We start from the raw sequence: 19,446 nt of genomic DNA, 5'->3' as shown, positions 1-19,446 counted from the left end.
TGCCTGCTTGATTGACTACCGAACCGTATCTCTGCCCAACAATCATGGACTTAGGTCTCTGATTAACGGGGATTCTCGCAATAATGAAGGACCAATCTACGCTGTGACGCTAGATTCCATCGCCTTCGACATTGCGAGAAAATTTTCAACAGAGATATCTCTGGACTCTTTCATCTTTCTGTTTACCGCACGGAACAGAAGTCTGTACAAGTCTCCCGCTGCATCGCACTGCGATAAAATGCGAATGATTTTGCAGACATCTGAGTTTGTCTTCAAAATATCTCTTATTCGTAGGTGTACAATTGTTCATTGTTCAACCGAATTACGAGATGTGTCAGAAGACATCGCCTACTCTCCGACCTGACAGCTCTACTTCCAAATGTTCAGCCCATGAGAAGCAGTCTTCAGGCGGCTTTCCCCTGTGTTTTCATTACTGAAGAACGCCCCGCTTTCATTGCAACTACGACTTCTCACGGACAGCAATGAAATAGCGGTTAGTGTTTTCAGTCATTTGTAAGCACAGGTTATGAATCTTGAGAATCCTTCTCTCGATTCATCTGTGAAGGACGTAGGTTGCATTCAATATCTACCTTCGTCTTCAACTGGTACATAGTGTTGTTTCTCCTTAGCTGAGATTCAACAACCATGAGATGTTTTACCTTCAGGGACCTCGGTCTCTAGAAGGCAATTGACTTTCGCCTGTTGGGCACATGCCTTAAGAGAATCATCACCTCGCTGTCCGGCATTGGTGACAAACAACATACATTATTTGTTTGGTCTCTCGGCATAACCCTTTAAAGGCGAAGGTCACGTGACTTACTCGGATGCTTTGACAACTTGCCTCCTACGAACGCAGTCAGTCGGCAGCTGTCAGAGCGGCGAGTCAGTTACGAACTACGCTGTTGACTTAGTTCGGTTGTTACAGAGCAATCATTACTTCGTTTTTAATAGCTTGTCACAGTACCCATACCATTGACACCCACCATGGAGTGTCGGTGTCCTATCCACTACCGAGAACTTCGCTGCATGGGGATAGGAGGATGCGAGAGACTTCGTGGCAAACGGACAGACCAGTATGGGTGTACTGGACATCACCGAAGTAGAGAAGAGGGATAGGTCATGCGACTATTTCCTTCTTTTCCTCTGAGGAACTGCATGACTTCTCCTGCGAAGTCAAGCATTCAGGGGATGGGGATCCGTGACGCTCGATTTCGTACCGAACTTCGTAGCGAAGACTCAGACCTCGGTCCCTTACGATTGGTTCGAGTCGTTCACAATCCCCTCCCTAATGGACTTCACCGCCTTCGATGCGAAGGAGATGCTGCCTTGTCCGCAAGAACTTCTCCGTGGCGCAGGTACTGAAGGCAGGGGTCTGGTCAACCAGACCACATGCCCTTCCTTCTACCTTCGGGATATTGCCCACAGGTCCTTGGATCTTTTTCCTTGGGACCCGTGGTGGCTGCTCAACACGTTGTGTAGCGAACCCAGACCCTCGCAGGCTGAACAGCATCGAGTCCTGGTGTGACCATAAGAATGGATGAGTGAATGAGAGTGTGACTGGCTCCTCCCATTCCCATTCTTTTTCTTCCCTCTACCTGTGGTTGAGTAGGGACACGGTCCGTTCACCCTGCTGGATAATGGACAAGATGCAGGTGAGCTACTCAACAGAGCCCATCCTATCCCTTTCCACTAGGGATAGGAGCGTATATCCACCACTTCCTCCAACAAGGGGGAGGAAGTGGATGCCATCTTGAGACAACCCATACTTTATGTTTGCCTCTTGCAAACAGGAACAAGTTCTTGCTTGCTGGTACGAAGAGATACGCTTGCCTCTCTCTTAGTACTCGGCCAGAGGTCTGACCATTGATCCTGCGGTGCACACCCCCGATCAATCGGACAGAGGCTTGGATCCCTCCCTCTTACGACCAGGGAGGCATTCCAGGGATGGACGAACACCAGTCTGTTCATCCAAAAGACTCAGATTCCTCCCACCAAGAAGGAGTTCTTCCTATTGTTAAAGGACCGATGGTTTGTATTACGTATCGGAACAAATGACAATTGTCGAAAATTGCATTTTTCCTAACTATACAAACCTGAGGTCCTTACATATAGTCCCTCTCATGCCACCCCTCACTCTGCGTATTTTGCATGGGCCAAAGCAAAAGTGATTTGTTTACCTCCAGTCGCGCGGCGCGCGACTGTCGGACAAGCAGTTAACCCTTCTTACGCCGATTGGACGTATAAACGTCGAGTCAAAATGTCTCCCGTATGCCGATTGGACGTATCATACGTCGGCTCAAAAAAGTTTTTTTAAAAATTCGCGGAAAAAATACTTATAGGCTACCAGCCGAAAACTTTTGTATCACGCGCCTTGGGGATGCTGGGAGTTCACGGATCAAGGCATTGTTTTGTTTACATCGCTACGCAGGCGCGCAAGCGCGAATTTCTTTCTTATATCGCACTAAAAAAAGTATCAGTGACACATCTCGGAATTATTTCGTCACTTTGACATAATTATTGCACCATTTTAAATTATCCTTACATGAAGTATTATATATGAAAATGTGCGCAATTTCATGCACAATACAACTAAAAAATACTCATGATTGTAGCTTTTATCAGTTTTGAAATATTTTCATATAAATAACGATAAGTGCAAAAATTTCAACCTTCGGTCACTTTGACCTCTACAGAAAAGGTCGAGAAACGCAATTGTAAGCTAAAACTCTTACATTATAGTAATATTCAATCATTTGCCTTCATTTTGCAACAAATTGGACGTCTCTAGCACAATTATTTCGATTTATGGTGAATTTATGAAAAAAACTTTTTCCTTACGTTCGTGCGATAACTCTTCCGATAAATTTTTTCGTGCGATTGTCCTAATGTTTGACCCTTTTAAATTTGCCGTTACATAAATTTTATATATGGAAATGTGCGCAATTTCCTGCACAATACAACAAAAAAACAACCCATGGTTGTAGCTTTTATCAGTTTTGAAATATTTTCATATAAATAACGTTAAGTGCAAAAATTTCAACTTTCGGTCAACTTTGACTCTACCGAAATGGTCGAAAAACGCAATTGTAAGCTAAAACTCTTATATTCTAGTAATATTCAATCATTTACCTTCATTTTGCAACGACTTGGAAGTCTCTAGCACAATATTTCGATTTATGGTGAATTATGAAAAAAAAAACATTACGTTCGCGCGGTAACTTCCGAAAAAATCAGAATTTTTTTTGTGCGATTGTCGAAATGTTTGCACCATTTAAAATTAGCGGTTACATAAAGTTTTATATATGAAAATGTGCGTAATTTCATGTAGAATACAACTAAAAAATGATTGAAGGTTGTAGCTTTTTCTCTTTTTTCGAAATATTTGCATATAAATCACGATAAATAGAAAAAAAAATCACATTCAGGTCAAATTTGACTCTACCGAAAATAGTTGGAAAAAAACGCATTGTAAGCTTAAAACTCTTACGGCTAAGTAATAAATTCTGTCATTTTTCTCATTTGAAACAAATTTGAAGTCTCTAAAACAATATTGTGATTTATGGTGAATTTTTGAAAAATATATTTACCTTCACTCCGCGCGCCGATTCGCGGCCGCAAGTCTCCGAAATACGTACATGGCATTATCCTAATATTTGCTCCTTTTTCATATTAGCCTTTTTATAGAGTTTCATATATCAAAATGTGCGCAAGTTCATGAAGAATACAATAAAAAATAATTGAAGGTTGTAGCTTTTTCCATCTTCGAAATATGTCCATTATAAAAAAATATGATTATTAAAATTTCGACATTCGGTCAAATTTAACTCGTCCGAAATGGTCGAAATCTGCAATTCTAATCTAAAACTCTTACAGTATCGTAATATTCAATCATTTGTCTTAATTTTGTTAAACAAATTGGAAGTCTCTAGAACATTATTTAGAATTACGGGGTGAATTTTTGAAAATAACATTTTTTTTAACGTCCGCTCGTTACGAATTCGTACATCATTTTGTGATAATATTTTTCAGGTGTTAATTTTATTGTTTTACAATGTATTATATATCAAAATGATCGCAATTTAGTGTACAATACAACGCAAAAAAAAGTAACTGGTTAGCTTTGACCGTTTTCTGCACAGCGTGATTTGAATACAATTATGTATGAATTTTTTTTTTTCGCTACCATATATCGCATTATTTACATATGATAATGATATTATTTTTCATTTCTGATGGTTGCATTCTAAACTTCAGGCAATGACAAAAAAGGAGCCAAAAATGAACTCTTAATCTTCAAAAGTACGCGCGCTGTAATTTTTTGAAAAAATTATTTTTCCACTTCCGCGCTCACTCCAAAACCAGGCCCCCCGGCATACGGGAGATTTTGGGTTTTTGATTTTTAGGGCTCCGGCTTAAGAGGGTTAACTACCGTTCTCCCCTTGTTCGAAGCTTACGACCGTTCCAGCTGCCGCTAGCTACTTCCTATTGTTAAAGGACCTCAGGTTTGTATAGTTAGGAAAAAATGCAATTTTTGACAAAATTGTCATTTTAAGTGCAAAATGGGTGCTGTGGTTAACACTTGTCCATTAGGGTAAATGTAAAAACATAAACAAAAGGAGGTAAATATTTCTGTTGGCAACTGTCAGGGACCAGGCTGCAATAGTTGTCTTCAGTTTTATCCCTTCCAGTTGCCGACTGAAATATTTACCACCTTTTGTTTGTTTATGATATTTACTCTCCCTCATGTATGATTTTTATTCATCCCAAAGGGGTTAATAGTAAATACACCACCCATTTTGTACATAAACTGGTAGTATATACAGAACTATAGGGGTACAGCCGCAATCTGCAGGATTACCAAATTGCATACTACTACTGTGTCCGTCTGCAATTGGCTGGAATCAAGGTGCAAGTTTTCCACTAAGTATAATAGTTTCAGATGTAAGGTTATGCAAAAATGACTAACTTACTGCAGCAGTCACCATCAATACAAATGAATAAAGATTGGCAATCAGAGAAGTAACCCATACGGTTTGTGTATTTAGTGAGAAACTACTTTGTTATTCAAACACAGTACGGTAATTTGTTATTCATTGAATTTTATATGGTAAGCCTTGCTTATTAACTCGGTGCTTATTGCATTTCTGATGGGAATTTCATTTTCCGTAGTATGTCCTCGTATGATGGAGATCAGGGGGACAGTCTCGACATCAAACCACCACAGGCAGTTGTGCAGCGACGAGAGAAACGTGAAAAGCGAGATAAGAGAGACCGTCATCGCCACAAGGGCGAGCGCCATAAAGACCGCCATCGCAACAGAGAGCACAGGGGTCATGATGAGCGTAGACGTGAACACCGCAGACACAGGTAAGAAAATTATTATTGACAAGTTTTTCAATCTTAGCTCCACGAAGTTTGGATTGTCTGGTGTAATCTTTAGTTTATATACTAGTAATACTCTTGCCATAGGAATACTTCCATAGTTATACCCTTAGCAAATGAGCCTTTGGAATGTGTCATATAGGGACTAATTTTTAAACGCTTAGCAAATCAGCCTTCTGGATGTGTCATATAGGGACTATTTTTGTACATGAACTTTCCTGTCAGATATATACTTAGCTTACGTCTCTGACGTCACGACAGAATTCAAAACTCGCGGCACACGCGACAGGTAGGTCAGGTGATCTACCTTACCCGCCGCTGGGTGGCGGGTGTATGAACCAATCCCGTTTTCTTGTCAGATTTTCTCCGTCGCCGGTTCCGACTACACCTGTTGTCGGTTCCTCCCGATAGTTTGATTCATTTCTCGTTGCCTTGGATTGTTTTGGACTGACTTTTGGTGAAGTACCTGATCTTTTTGGCTTTGCATACGTGCTTTGTGGACCATTATTGATTTTTCTTTGGATTTGCTCATTATGTTCTGATTTAGAAGTTAAGAAATCGGCTATGTTTAGAGTGTGTTCTGTGAGTGATTGTAAGGTGAGGCTACCGAAAGCTGGGGTAGACCCTCACACTGTGTGTATGAAGTGTAGGGGGAATGATTGTTCTTTCATTAACCCTTGTAAGGAATGTGAAAGGTTAAATGAGGATGAATGGAAGTCTCTGTCTTCCTACTTGAGGAAGTTGGAGAAAGATAAGGTTAGGAAGGCTTCGTCAAGAAGCTCTAGTAGGTTTCGCATTAGCGAGCTAGAGGTAGATAACCCTGTAATAGATGTAGTACCTTTACCTGTTTCAGCACCTGCTCCCTGCATCGAACCCAAAGATACGCCTTCGGAAGTGGCCTCCATGAGAGCCACGATTCGCAGCATGGAGAGTAAGATCCGCTCCTTAGAAGGTAAGAGTGACAGTGCCAGTGAATTGTGCAGTGCCCCCAGTGCAGTGGAGGGTGCGTCAAACCGGCTCCATAATGCTTCCAGGCCTAGACCTCTTCCAGACTCCCAGTCCCAGTGGAGGAGGAAAGTCAACAGCCGCAGGAAGGTTAGGGAGAACCCCCACCGGTCAAGCGTCCCCTCGGTAGCTCCTGATGTACGTTCCCAGGCTACCGTAGATCGCGCCAAGAAAGAATTTTTACGTCAGTGCTTCTCTTCTTCGTCTTCGCCCTCTCCTAAGCGCAGATGGAGCTCCTCGGAATCCTCGCGCCCGCTGAAGAGCGCCTGGAAGGCTCCTTGCGCCCTTCCCTCCAGCCCTGAATGCTTTACGGAAGAGCCTGATGTGGACATTAAGAAACCCAGGAGATCTCAGGAGTATTCTTCTCCTAGTAGGGCTCGAGCCTCGTCCCCGGTAGAGGATTTTGAGAGGTCACCCGCTCGGATTTTAGCGGGTCTGCAGGCGCAGATTTCAGCTCTGGCTGACTCCTTGGCAGGGAGTTCTTGCCGTAAGAAGGATGTCTCTCTCCCTGTTAAGAAGTCCAGGCACCCCTCTCCCGCCTTACGCTCTTCGTCGGAAGTTGCTCTCTCTCCCGGACGAGTGGATTATCGCGTGAGGCGCTCGTCCCCGGACAAACTCCCTTCCTCGTCCAGGCGCCAGTCACCTGGGAGGCGCGCTCCTGTTGACATCCTTTCACCTTCGGACAAGAATCAAGCTCCTCGTAGACGTTCTCCAACCGATAGACGCACTTCTTCAGTTACGCATTCTGTGCTGGACAGACGTCAGTCTCCCTACATGCGAGCCTCTCCCAACAGGCGCTCTTCTTGAGACAGGCTCTCTCCTCTCGTCAGGCGCTAAGAGCCTGGTATGCGCTACTCCCCATGTAGCCGCTCTTCTCCAGGCAACCGCTCTCCTCTTGACAGGCGCCTAAAGCCGGACAGGCGCTACTCACCAAGTAGTCGCTCTTCGCCTGTCAGCCGCTCTTCTCTTGTCAGGCGCCACTCTCCTGGTTTGTCGCCTAGAGCCTGGCAGACGCCTCTCCCCAAGTAGGCGCTCTTCGCCAGAGAGCCGCTCTCCTCTTGGCAGGCGCTTCTCACCTAGCAGGCGCTCTTCTCCAGGCAGCCGCTCTCCTCTTGACAGGCGCCTAGAGCCTGGCAGGCACTTCTCTCCAAGCAGGTGCTCTCCCCAAGGCAGCCGCTATACTCTTGATAGGCGCCAAGAGCCTAGAGAATGCCCTCCTCTGGGGAGGAAGGATTCTACGGATATGCGCTCTCCGGAAGCTTTGGCTTCCCCTGACAGGCGTCAGACTTCTGCCAAACGCCCCTCTAAGGATAGGCGCACTTCATCTGACAAGACCGCCTACCCTAATAAGGATCTTGGTGGTTCTTCTGTTGAGGAAAAACAAGAAGCATCAGAAGAAGAATTGACTAAGGATTCATCGGTTTCTTCTTATAAGAAGTTAACAGACCTGCTGCTCCAAGAGTTTGGAGATGCCCTTTCTCCTGTCGCTCCTCCTTCGCCTCTCTCATTGTTTTCTACCTCCAAAGCGACGAAGGTTTCAGCATGCGTCAGGATGAAACCTACCATCTCTATGAAGAAGGCTCTGAGAGGTTTTGGGGAATGGCTTCTCTCCAAGGATGAAAAAGGGAAGACGGTCTTTACTTTCCCTCCTTCCAAACTGACAGGGAAATTAGGATTCTGGTATGAATCGGGAGAACCTTTGGGCCTGGTTCTTCCCTCCTCTGCGGACTTGGACTTCTCTTCATTGGTGGATTCCTCTAGACGCTCTGCCCTTCTGTCTGCGAAGACTACGTGGGGGATGAATGAGCTTGACCACCTTTTGAAGGGAATGTTCCGAGTCCTGGAAGTCTTCAACTTCCTAGACTGGTCCTTAGGAGTATTGGCAAAAAGGACTCAGACCCCGGATTCCCTTTCACCTGAGGATCTCCATAGTGTTCTCACCTGTATGGATAAGGCAGTGAGAGACGGTTCGAGTGAAGTTGCGTCCCTCTTTGGAGCAGGAGTCATCAAGAAGAGAGCAGTGTACTGTTCTTTCCTAACAAAGTCAGTGTCACACGCGCAGAGAGCCTCTCTTTTGTATTCGCAGCTCTCTCCTCTGCTCTTTCCGAAGAAGATCATTCAGGACATCTCGAATGCTCTCTCTGCAAAGGCTACTCAAGATATGCTGGCTTAGTCGGCTAGGAAACCTCGAGCAGCCTTCCAGGCTAAGACCAAGAAAGAGACTCCCTTGAGGCCGGAGCCCTTTCTAGGGGGCCCTCCTTCAAGAGCTTCTTCCACTAGAGGAGCAAGACCTTTTAAGAGAGGGAGAACCTTCTCTAGATCGATCAGATCGAAGAAATAGGATACAAGTCCTCCAGACAACAGTAGGCGCCAGACTGTTAAGATTTGCCGACGTCTGGGCCCAGAAAGGGGCGGAAAACTGGTCCCTCTCGATTTTCCGGAAAGGATACCTCATTCCCTTCACATCAAGACCACCTTTGACGACGACTCCGAGGGAGTTGGTGGCCAAGTACAAGGACCCCATCATGAGCCAAGCCCTTACTCTAGCAGTAGAGCTAATGCTAGAGAAGGAAGCTATAGAACTAGTGAACGATCCTCTTTCTGCGGGTTTTTACAACTGCCTTTTCCTAGTTCCAAAAGCCTCAGGAGGATGGAGACCAGTTCTGGATGTAAGCGCCCTGAACTTCTTTGTGAAAAAGAGGAAGTTCACCATGGAGACGACGTCTTCAGTGTTGGCTGCTCTTCGCCCAGGGGACTGGATGGTGTCCCTAGATCTTCAGGACGCTTACTTCCATGTGCCTATCCATCCTTCTTCACGGAAGTATCTGAGGTTCATGATGGGAGGATATTCCAATTCAGGGCCTTGTGCTTCGGCCTCTCAACAGCCTCCCAGGTTTTCACGGGGCTCATGAAAAATGTAGCACAGTGGCTACATTTGGAGGGAGTGAGGGTGTCCCTCTATCTGGACAACTGGCTGATCAGAGCCATGTCAAAAGAACGATGTCTGGAGGACCTACAAAAGACCCTTACCATGGCAAGTTCGCTGGGACTTTTGGTGAACTTCCAGAAGTCTCAGTTAATCCCCAGTCAAGAACGGATTTATCTGGGGATTCGAATGGTTTCTCTGGATTTTCGGCCGTATCCGTCCCCAGAAAGGATAGCTCGATGCTTCGAGAAAGTCACAACCTTTCTAGAGAAAGATGCATGCACAGCGAGGGAGTGGATGAGTCTGTTGGGACACTCTCCTCGTTGGAGCAATTCGTTTCTCTAGGAAGGTTGCACCTCAGACCTCTCCAGTTCTTTCTGCACCAGAACTGGCATCGTCTCTCACAAGACCTAGAGTTCTCCTTCAAGATCACAAGGGAGATCAAAAAGGACCTTTTATGGTGGGCGAACCCTCTCAGATTTGTAGAAGGTCTGTCCCTGCACATACCGAACCCCAACCTAGTGTTGTTTTCCGACGCGTCAGAAACAGGTTGGGGAGTGACGCTCGGATCAAAGGAAGTGTCAGGCACCTGGGAGGGGGAACAGATGGCCTGGCACATCAACAAGAAAGAGTTGATGGCGGTTTGGCTGGCCTTAAAAGCCTTCGAGTCCCACGTCCGAGTTGCAATAGTTCAGATCAACTCGGACAACACCACAGCCCTGGCGTACATCAGGAAGCAGGGCGGAACGCACTCCTTCTCCCTGTATGAAACAGCAAAGAACCTTCTGCTGTGGTCGGAGGCAAGGAGGATCAGACTCCTCACCAGATTCGTACAGGGAGAAAGGAACGTCAGGGCCGACCTCCTGAGCAGGAAAAATAAAGTCCTTCCTTCGGAGTGGACTCTTCACTCAGATGTTTGCCAGGACCTGTGGAGAATGTGGGGCAGACCTCACATAGACCTCTTCGCCACCACCAAGAACGCGAGAATAGACATTTACTGCTCCCCGATCTCAGACCCAAGGGCAGTAGCAGTAGATGCCTTTCTCCTAGATTGGAGAGGTCTAGACCTGTATGCGTTTCCTCCTTCAAGATACTGGGAGAGACACTCAAGAAGTTTGCGACCTCTGAAGCGGCAAGGATGACGCTGATAGCTCTGTTCTGGCCCGCCCAAGACTGGTTCACAGAGGTACTGGAATGGTTAGTAGACATTCCAAGATCCCTGCCACAAAGGATCGATTTGCTCACACAACCCCACTTCGACAGGTATCACAAAAACCTCCCCGCTCTCAATCTGACTGGCTTCAGACTGTCAAAAGTCTTGTCAGAGCGAAGGGGTTTGCTGCAAAGGCTATCGCCACAGCAAGAAGACCTTCTACCCTTAGAGTCTACCAGTCGAAGTGGGACGTCTTTCGTCGTTGGTGCAGGAACCAGAAGCTTTCCTCTTTCAGTACCTCTGTAACCCAAATCGCAGACTTCCTCTTTTTCCTTAGGGAAAAATGCGGTCTGGCGGTTTCAACCATAAAAGGTTACCGTAGCATGATAGCTGCAGTGTTCAGGCACAGAGACCTGAACATTTCGGACAACAAAGATCTGCATGATTTGTTATGGTCTTTTGAAACATCCAAGAAAGTTTCTGCTGGGATTCCAAGCTGGAATCTTGATGTAGTTCTTCGTTTCCTGAGGTCCTTGAGGTTTGAGCCGCCTCAGTCAGCTTCCTTTAGAGACCTAACGAAGAAGTCCCTGTTCCTCATGGCTTTGGCATCCGCCAAGAGGATAAGTGATCTGCATGCCTTAGAAGGAAGAGTAGGGTTCAAAGGAGATTCCGTGATTTGTTCCTTCCTTCCTTCATTCTTAGCCAAGAACGAGAACCCCTCAAATTCATGGCCCAGGGGTTTTGAGGTTCAAGGCTTATCTGCCCTTGTAGGGGAAGAAGCAGAGAGGACTCTTTGCCCTGTTAGAAGTACGTATAAAGTTTTATCTTCAGAGAAAGAAGAAACTTAAGGGCTATAATGATAACCTATGGTGTTCTGTAAGAGATCCCAGTAGGCCATTGTCGAAAAATGCACTGGCTTTCTTTATTAGAAGCCTTGTGAAAGAAGCCCATGTTGCATGCGATGAAAATCAATTCAAGCTCCTAAAGGTCAAGGCTCATGAGGTGAGAGCCATTGCCACATCCTTGGCTTTCAATAAAAATATGTCGCTACAGAAACTTATGAAAGCAACATTTTGGAGATGCAACTCAGTCTTTGCTAACCACTACCTGAGAGACGTCAAAATTACGTATGACAAGTGCTTCGCGTTAGGCCCATACGTATCGGCAGATTCGGTGCTGGGGCAGGGAGCTGAAACATATCCTTTTTAGTTTATTTCCCTTTTTTGGAATTGCATTTTTTTGGTTGTATGAAAGATGATGCGGGTAGGCATCTCTTTCATGTCATATATCTAACAAGCATTAGATTGGTTAGGTGATCGGGTTTGTGTTTGTACTCCTTGCAATGGTAGTGGACAGGTTCTGTCATGTAAGCGGGCGAATCCCCTTTGACAAGATCCTACTTGGATTCTACCAAGTAAGCGGATAACAAATCCCTTTGGTAGACCCAAAGAGTCTGTCAGCTGTAGGTCACGCCCTCGCTGTAGCTCTTCAGGCAATGCAGACTAATAGACAGTACCTATGAAGTCTTCAGCCTAAAAAGGTAAGAACCAAGGTTTTTAGATCCTACAACAGGTGTTGTTTCCCTTTTCTATGTTATTTAGCTGTCTCTTACCCTCCTCCAAGGGTGTCAATCAGCTAAGTATATATCTGACAGGAAAGTTCATGTACAAAAATAATATTGTTAGTATACAATAAAGTTTTGTACATACTTACCTGGCAGATATATACGATTGATGGCCCGCCCAGCCTCCCCTCAGGAGACAAGTGGAAGAGAAAATCTGACTAGAAAACGGGATTAGTTCATACACCCGCCACCCAGCGGCGGGTAAGGTAGATCACCTGACCTACCTGTCGCGTGTGCCGCGAGTTTTGAATTCTGTCGTGACGTCAGAGACGTAAGCTAAGAATATATCTGCCAGGTAGGTATGTACAAAACTTTATTGTATACTAACAATATAATTTTTTTAAATTGTATGGCTGCAATAAATCAATGCAATTAGCTATTGAGAAACAAAAAACAGATCAGTGAACAATGTTTCTTTTTTATGGTTTAAAATTTAAATAGTTTAGAATTACAGTATTTTCCTCTAATAGTTTATAAGTCATTCGTGGTTCATCTGGTAAATATAATACTGAATAGGTGTGTTTAGGTGTTAGACTATTAATAGTGACCTCTAGTCCAAATTTTCAAAGGCCTTTGTTTTTTAAATGAGAGAAAATGCCATCAATGTTGTGCTCTAAATTAAAGAAAGCTTCTTGTTTAAAGTTTTAAGCCAACAGTCACTGAGACACATTTAAATCAGTAAGCCAAATACAGTAAATTTACTGATTTGAAATATTGTTTTTATACATTCAACTTACCTGCCAGATATATACTTAGCTTTAGACTCCGTCGTCCCGACAGAAATTAAAATTTCGCGGCACACGCTATAGGTAGGTCAGGTGATCTACCGTCCCGCCGCTGGGTGGCAGGAATAGGAACCATTCCCGTTTTCTATCAGAATTTTTCTGTCGGCCGTATTGTAAACAACGTTTGCGGTACCTCCTGACTTGATTTTCGTTTTTCATCGCCATCGATCTTCTGGGCTGTCTTTTGCAGGGAAGTACTGGGTCTTTGGTTCGGCATACGCTTTTAGTAACTTTTAAATGTATTTAGCTTCGAGTTTTCGAAGAAAAAATTTACATGAAACTACCGAATTTGTCGGTAGACACTCACATATTTTGCAATAAAGGGAAACTTTAATATCTATTCACTAATACGTGTAAGAAGTGTTAAAAAAGCTTGATTGAGGAATTTAAACACACTAACTTCCTATTCAAGGAAGTCAGAAAGCATATTACTAAAAACGCTTCCTTTAGAAGCGTTAATATGTCTCGTATTAACGAGCAATTAGAGTATTAACAATACTAGTAGTTGTTGCATCCTCATCACCTTCTTACCTCAGAAACTACTAATTCATCTTGTGAAAATTTGAAGAATAAATCTAGAGAGCTCATAATGCGAGCTCTTAAAAAAGGTAAGAAGTGAATATAGTGTTTCCAGTGCAGTGGAGGGTGCGTTCTGTTCGGCTCCATCTCGCTCCCAGGCCTAGTCCTCTTCCAAGCTCCCATGCCCAGAGGAGAAGGAATGTCGAAAGCCTTACGGAGGTTACGGAGAATCCCCACCGATCAGGCGTCCCCTCGGCAGGTTCTGGAGCATCCCAGACTGCCAAGGAGGGCCATTGCAAAGGCATCCTTAAAAAATGTGCGTCTCTTCATTCGATTCTTCATCTTATATCCGAAAAGACAAAGAATGGACATGTTTGGAGTTAGGACGATCTAGCGTGTTCTCGGAAAGTTAAGAGAACACTAAGTGCCATCTGGGCTAGAAGCGGGAGCCGCGTTCCAGCAGTCTAGCGCGAGCCACGTTCCAGCAGCCAGCAGCCAGCCGCGTTCCTCCCTCCAAGCGAGAACCAGAGTCTGATCTCCTGTTTCGCTTTCTTCCATGAAGCGTGGAGTTGTGTCCGAGCTTCCTGAGAATGTTCCGCCTTCTCCCAAGCAACTAGCTCCTATAGATGAGTGGTTTTCTTCAGCCCTAGAAGAACCATCTTGGCGAGGAGCGCCAGGCAGGACAGAAGTCCTTTCCAGTCAGGAGGAACTTTCCGGGAGAGGAGATTAACAGAGAGGAGCTTTCTAGGCGCAAGGCGCCTTCAAAGCGAAAACAAATGTCCAAGAGCGAAGAGCCTTAGAATCAAGTGGACAAACAGAAGGATCTTTCCATGGATCGTTCCGAGCAAGAGGCACCTTCCAAGAGTGAGGAGCCTATTAGGCGCTCGGAACTATCCAGACGCACGGAACCTTCCACAATAACGGAACGTTCCAAGCGCGAGTTTCCTTCCAGGCGCTCGGAACATTCCGAACATTACAAACTTTCCAGACAAGCGGAAGAATTTTCCAATCAGGAATCTTTTTCCAGACGCACGGAACCTTCCACAAGAATGGAACGTTCCAGGCGCGAGTTTCTTTCCAAGAGAATGGAACCTTCCAGATACGAATCGCCTTCCAGGCACTCGGAACTTTCCAAGCGGGAATCTTTTTCCGGATGCGCGGAACTTTCCAGGCGCGCGGAACCTTCCGCACAAGAGAAACTTTCCAAGCGCGAAGAACTTTCCACCAAAGCGGAACGTTCCAGACATGCGGAATCCTCCAGGCTGGGGTCGCCTTCCAACAGTTCTTCTCCTCGGAAACGATCTTCCTCTTCGGGACTTCAGAAATCGGAAAGATCTGTTGTATCATGCAAGAGAATAGAAAAGACTTCTAGTTCTCTTCCAAAGGAACAGAGAGAGTCTTTTTCCACCAGTCTTTCACTGAATAGGGGCTGTTCTACTTCAGTACGTGAGTGACCTACAAAGGCGCAAGATGTCACTTTTGTCAGAATGATTCTGATACTGAGAGAAGCCCTTCTCCAATATTCAGAAGACTGCTGTAACAGGCAGTTCCTCTCAACGTGGACTCTCTCCTTCATTCATACTCATGGCGGCGTAGGGAATGACTGCGGAAAGGGAACGTCAATTTTTCCTTTCGTAAACCCTAGATCTGAACTGGAATCCTGTCCCTTCCGCGATTTCTTTGGAAATCATGAAGACTTAACGAGTGCCTGGATTAAATTCCCTATACTCTTTGTATCTTAATGGGTTAGTTCTCATTCACAAAGATCTCAATACTTAGCATATAGCTCTCTTGGACAAGATTCGGAGGAGCTCTCATTCATTGATTAGAGGCTCTTCCAAGTAATAGACGCGTAGAATATGTCCTTTTAGTCTTATGTCCAAGAGATTAGAAAGCTTAAGAGATTCTCTTCGATCCTCGGTTCTCACTTGGGATCTCCTTTGGATAATACTAGTTCGTTCTATTAACGAAAAGAACGAAGATAGTAAAATTTTCCATTCTCTCCTTGCCTCGGCAAGGAAAGAATGGAGTAGAGAATTTTCTGTATAGGAATACTGTATGGTCGAGTCATATGCGCATACCGTAATTACTCTATGGTTGCCAACTGAATTCCGTGTGTCCTTCCAGGGTTTTTCCTAGGTAAGGATTACACTTAAAGGGTTCTTATGACAACACCGACTCAGCTTCTGTATTTAAAGAAGAATGTTTCGCTTAAATTTGCATTATTGGATACTTCCTTAAGCTCAAGAATAATTTTACATTATTCCTTCATTGAATGGAATAACTGGTAACTCAGGAAGAATGTACTGAGACAGCGAAAGAAGACTGCTGTCTCTGTAAGCCAATACAGTACCATCTGGTTCTCGGTCATGGTCGGTTGGTTACATCTCTCTCTCCTTCGGCATTAACTGACTGTACGTTTCTCTCCCTTACAATCACGGACTTAGCCTCGAATTGAGGGGATTTGTAGGCAAGCATGAATAACATTGTCTGAGTTTTTGCTAAGAAGCTTTCAATAGAAAGATCTCTTACAACCTTTCAATGCTGTTTATCGCAATGTAACAGAATTATAGATTATTCTACCGAGGTAGAGCACTATATTATATAATGCTTTCATGCCTACGAAAGCATAGCCTTATTAGAGAACGGAGCATGCTCAGTGAGGAGATGGATGAGTCTAATGGGAACCGTTTTCTTCGTGGCAGAAGTTTGTTTCCCTGAATGGACTATATTACGCCTATAGAGTTTTTTCCTACCAAGAAACGGAAATAACATATAAGATGGCGCCGGGTACCATGACAGAGGTACAGATGTTTTGGCACGTAGTCTAAAAGAATTGCAAGCATTTTAGTGGACTTGATATTTTCTCGATATAGCGAGTTGTTAACCAAAGGGTTCAGTAGCCTCTCTGACAGCAGGCTAAGTAAAGTCACGATTCGTTCCCGATTTTGTTCCCTGTCTAATTGAAAGGGGGTTCGATCCCAGGGAAGGACGAAAGGATTTTTTAAATCAATTAGGCCAATTCCACAGCTCTCATATATCAAGGAGAATTGGGAATCTCTTTTTTCGCCACTGTTCGCATTAACACAGACACGGAACGTAACGATCCTTAAGAGGTTCTCTGCACAAGGTTGCACGTCCGTGAGAATCTTTTCGATAATAACTATTGACGTCTGTCTACCCTTAGTTGGAAAGAGAGTTGTGGAAACTTGCGATACGTCTTCCTCATACATCTCTTCGCAATGTTTGAAGACGAATAAGCTTCCTCTAGAATGCTTCCTTATTTTCAAACCAAGAAAGGTAGCATACGCCATCCAGTTTGAAAGGGGAATAAACATTAGTCTTTTCCCGTATATATATAAAAATTCTTAACAGATATTTTAAGATAATTAATGGAGTCAGAGGAAGAGAGGATGATGCTTTTCGCCCCACGTTGGCCTTCGAGAGGTTGGATTCACGGAGGTCACGTTCTTCTCACAGCATGTTTCGGAAGGCTTTTCCAAGAGTCTGGATATTCTATCAGTATCTATTATAAATGGACCTTAACCCCTTCGCACCGGCCTGCTTTATTGCTGCAAATGCTTGCATACCGCATGAGACCCCCTGTCGACCGCGAGTATCAATCATTACTTGCTCCCACTTAATTTTATTTTATTCATATTTTTCCTTTATATTCTTATGTGAAAACATTGTGTGTACGGATATCAATGAATATTTTTTACCCCATTATCAAAAATTACATAAAATATAGTAAGAATATTGGAAAAAAATAGGAATACTTAGTGGAAAAAAGTAATTGCAGAAGTAGGAACTGTTATAAAGTAGTAGAAAATAATAGTAAGTAATAGAAATAAAGTAGCAGAAAAAGTAGTAAAGTAGTAGTAAAATAGTAGTAGTGGTAATAGCAGTACGTACTAGTTTTCATACTGAAATAGTTATTCCTAGGTTTCATACAGAAACAGCGTATACATCAATGAATGTTTACGGCACTGGTAATAATAATAATAATAATAAAAGTAATAATAATAATAATAATAATAATAATAATAATAATAATAATAATAATAATAATAATAATAATAATAATAATAATAATAATAAAAGAAACAGCATCTCGTGACCATACTTTATATACATATGGGGCAGTTTTTTCATCCCCATCATCATCATAAGCAAGCTGTAAAAAACCCATCTCGTCACGAGTAACAGGCCTCCATAGAAGTCCTTTCACCTTACGCTTTCCTGTTGAATGAAAGTACTACTCTGCCCTAGCATTCATCCATTCACACAATTTGTCAATTACATAATCACAAAAAAGGAAAAAAAATGAATCACGTAAGCAGGTGAAATCTGGTGTAAGCAGGAATCCCATTGCCACCCTCCTTGAATCAGAGGGGGCTGGGTCTGGGCGCAAGTCACAAGATGGATCAGTTATGAACCGCCAGCCTTCAGAGGTTCAATGTCTTCCAAACACTCGTTGTCACTGTCAACCTCTATGAAATTATTACTATAATCATCATCTGATAGATTTGGCAGGTACTCAGACCCTGACTCGGAAACACTATCATCTGACATGATACTGAAAAAAAAAAACATATAAAATAACTGCAATCAAAAGAGAAAAAGGTTTAGAATTCAAATCTATATGGTTTACGGACAAAATCGTAATCATCCTTCTCAGATAATGGCCTGAGGCGCACTGGGATATGTTGGCCAGTACCCCTCCTAATATCCCATATGAAAATGACGTCACGACGTCCATCGGACGCTCATTGGTTGGAATGAATTGTGGGTGGAGCTTCAGCACCTCTCTCGTACACAATACTGTGTCTGGAAAACCATCCAAGCTGAAGAAAAACGCTTTGCTTTCGAGGAGGGATGAAAGACGTACACGCGTACGTCCCTGTCTTTTATTACTGTACCATAAAAGACGTACATGTGTACGTCCCAGTGCTGAAGGGGTTAACAACCTCTCCACTCTGAGTCTGTCTACGTGCAGACTGACCGGAAGTGGACATGAATGAGAGGATTTTTCAAGGTAAATGACATGAGTCATAGCCAAGAAATAGAATTGCTACAGATCGTGCTAGATGGAATGAGGAAACTGGCCTCTTCCGATACCTCTGTGAACCACATAGCAGTTTTTCTTCCCTTTCAGAGGGAGGAATCACCTCTGTATATATCTGCTATCAAAGAACGCAGTAAAAGGCTATACTCTGTCTCTACAAGGGGAATTAGAGATAGCAGAGGATTAAGATCTTCAGGATCTTATACGATACCTCAATACAAGAGTAGGATATCATGTACTTCGAATGGGATCTTTTCGTGGCCACAGATTCCATTTTCCGACAAGATGGAACTGCTCCTCATCAAACTTCTTTAAGAAATTTTATGAAGGAATTCTTTGTTTCTCTGGGCCCTAAACTACCAAGAAGACAATTGATTTTTTTGTGTATTGGAATCTCGCATCAGATTCAATGGAGACTCGTCAATGGCTTCTTGCCAGCATAGTATGTCTGGCAAAAGAACTAAAACCCTCTATTCCTGACTCAACGCTTTCAGATAGTTTTCTCGTTGTCCAGACAGGGTACTTCATTTTCATCTACAGAAGAAGAGATGGTTTAAACGTTTGCCTACAGAGTCTTTGGGGTGCGGTGAGGGCTCGAAATGCTTCCCAGAAGGTATTCAGAGGGATATAATAAAAGCTAAGAAATCAGGGGTCCGCCCAAATTCAGCTCGGAGTCTCCTTCGACTTCCAGGCTCCTTCCCTTCCTTCGGGCAAGGAGAGGGAAGATTCTGCAACGAGAAACTTCATCAACATGTAAGAAGAGATCTTGTTAGCAACGGAAGTACTCATGAAGGATCCTCCTCGGAGGAAGACACTTCTCTCTTGTACTGTTAGATATCCTATCGTCTACTGGATGTAGCTGACTACAATCGCCTCCCCTGGCTAGAGGCCAAAAGCTCAAAGTGGAAGAATTTCTTCCACCCTTCTCCAGTCTCCTAATAAACTATTGTGGTTGTTCAGGACTTTCGGACAGAGTAGCGCCAG

General features: G+C 43.9%; 1 protein-coding gene across 6 annotated transcripts in view; it reads left to right on the top strand.

Annotated features, from left to right (window-relative positions):
• LOC135212507 (cyclin-dependent kinase 11B-like) overlaps positions 1 to 19,446 on the top strand; it is a 42,855-nt gene that overhangs the window by 7,534 nt on the left and 15,875 nt on the right. For all 6 annotated transcript variants that reach the window (XM_064246017.1, XM_064246013.1, XM_064246014.1 and 3 more), the window contains exon 2: positions 5,170 to 5,367. In XM_064246017.1, coding sequence (XP_064102087.1) covers positions 5,170 to 5,367 — 198 coding nt within the window. The remainder of the gene's footprint in view (positions 1 to 5,169; positions 5,368 to 19,446) is intronic.

Source organism: Macrobrachium nipponense, chromosome 41 (genome assembly GCF_015104395.2).
Source record: "Macrobrachium nipponense isolate FS-2020 chromosome 41, ASM1510439v2, whole genome shotgun sequence".
Classification (NCBI taxonomy): domain Eukaryota; kingdom Metazoa; phylum Arthropoda; class Malacostraca; order Decapoda; family Palaemonidae; genus Macrobrachium; species Macrobrachium nipponense.
This window is presented reverse-complemented; position numbering and strand designations above follow the sequence as displayed.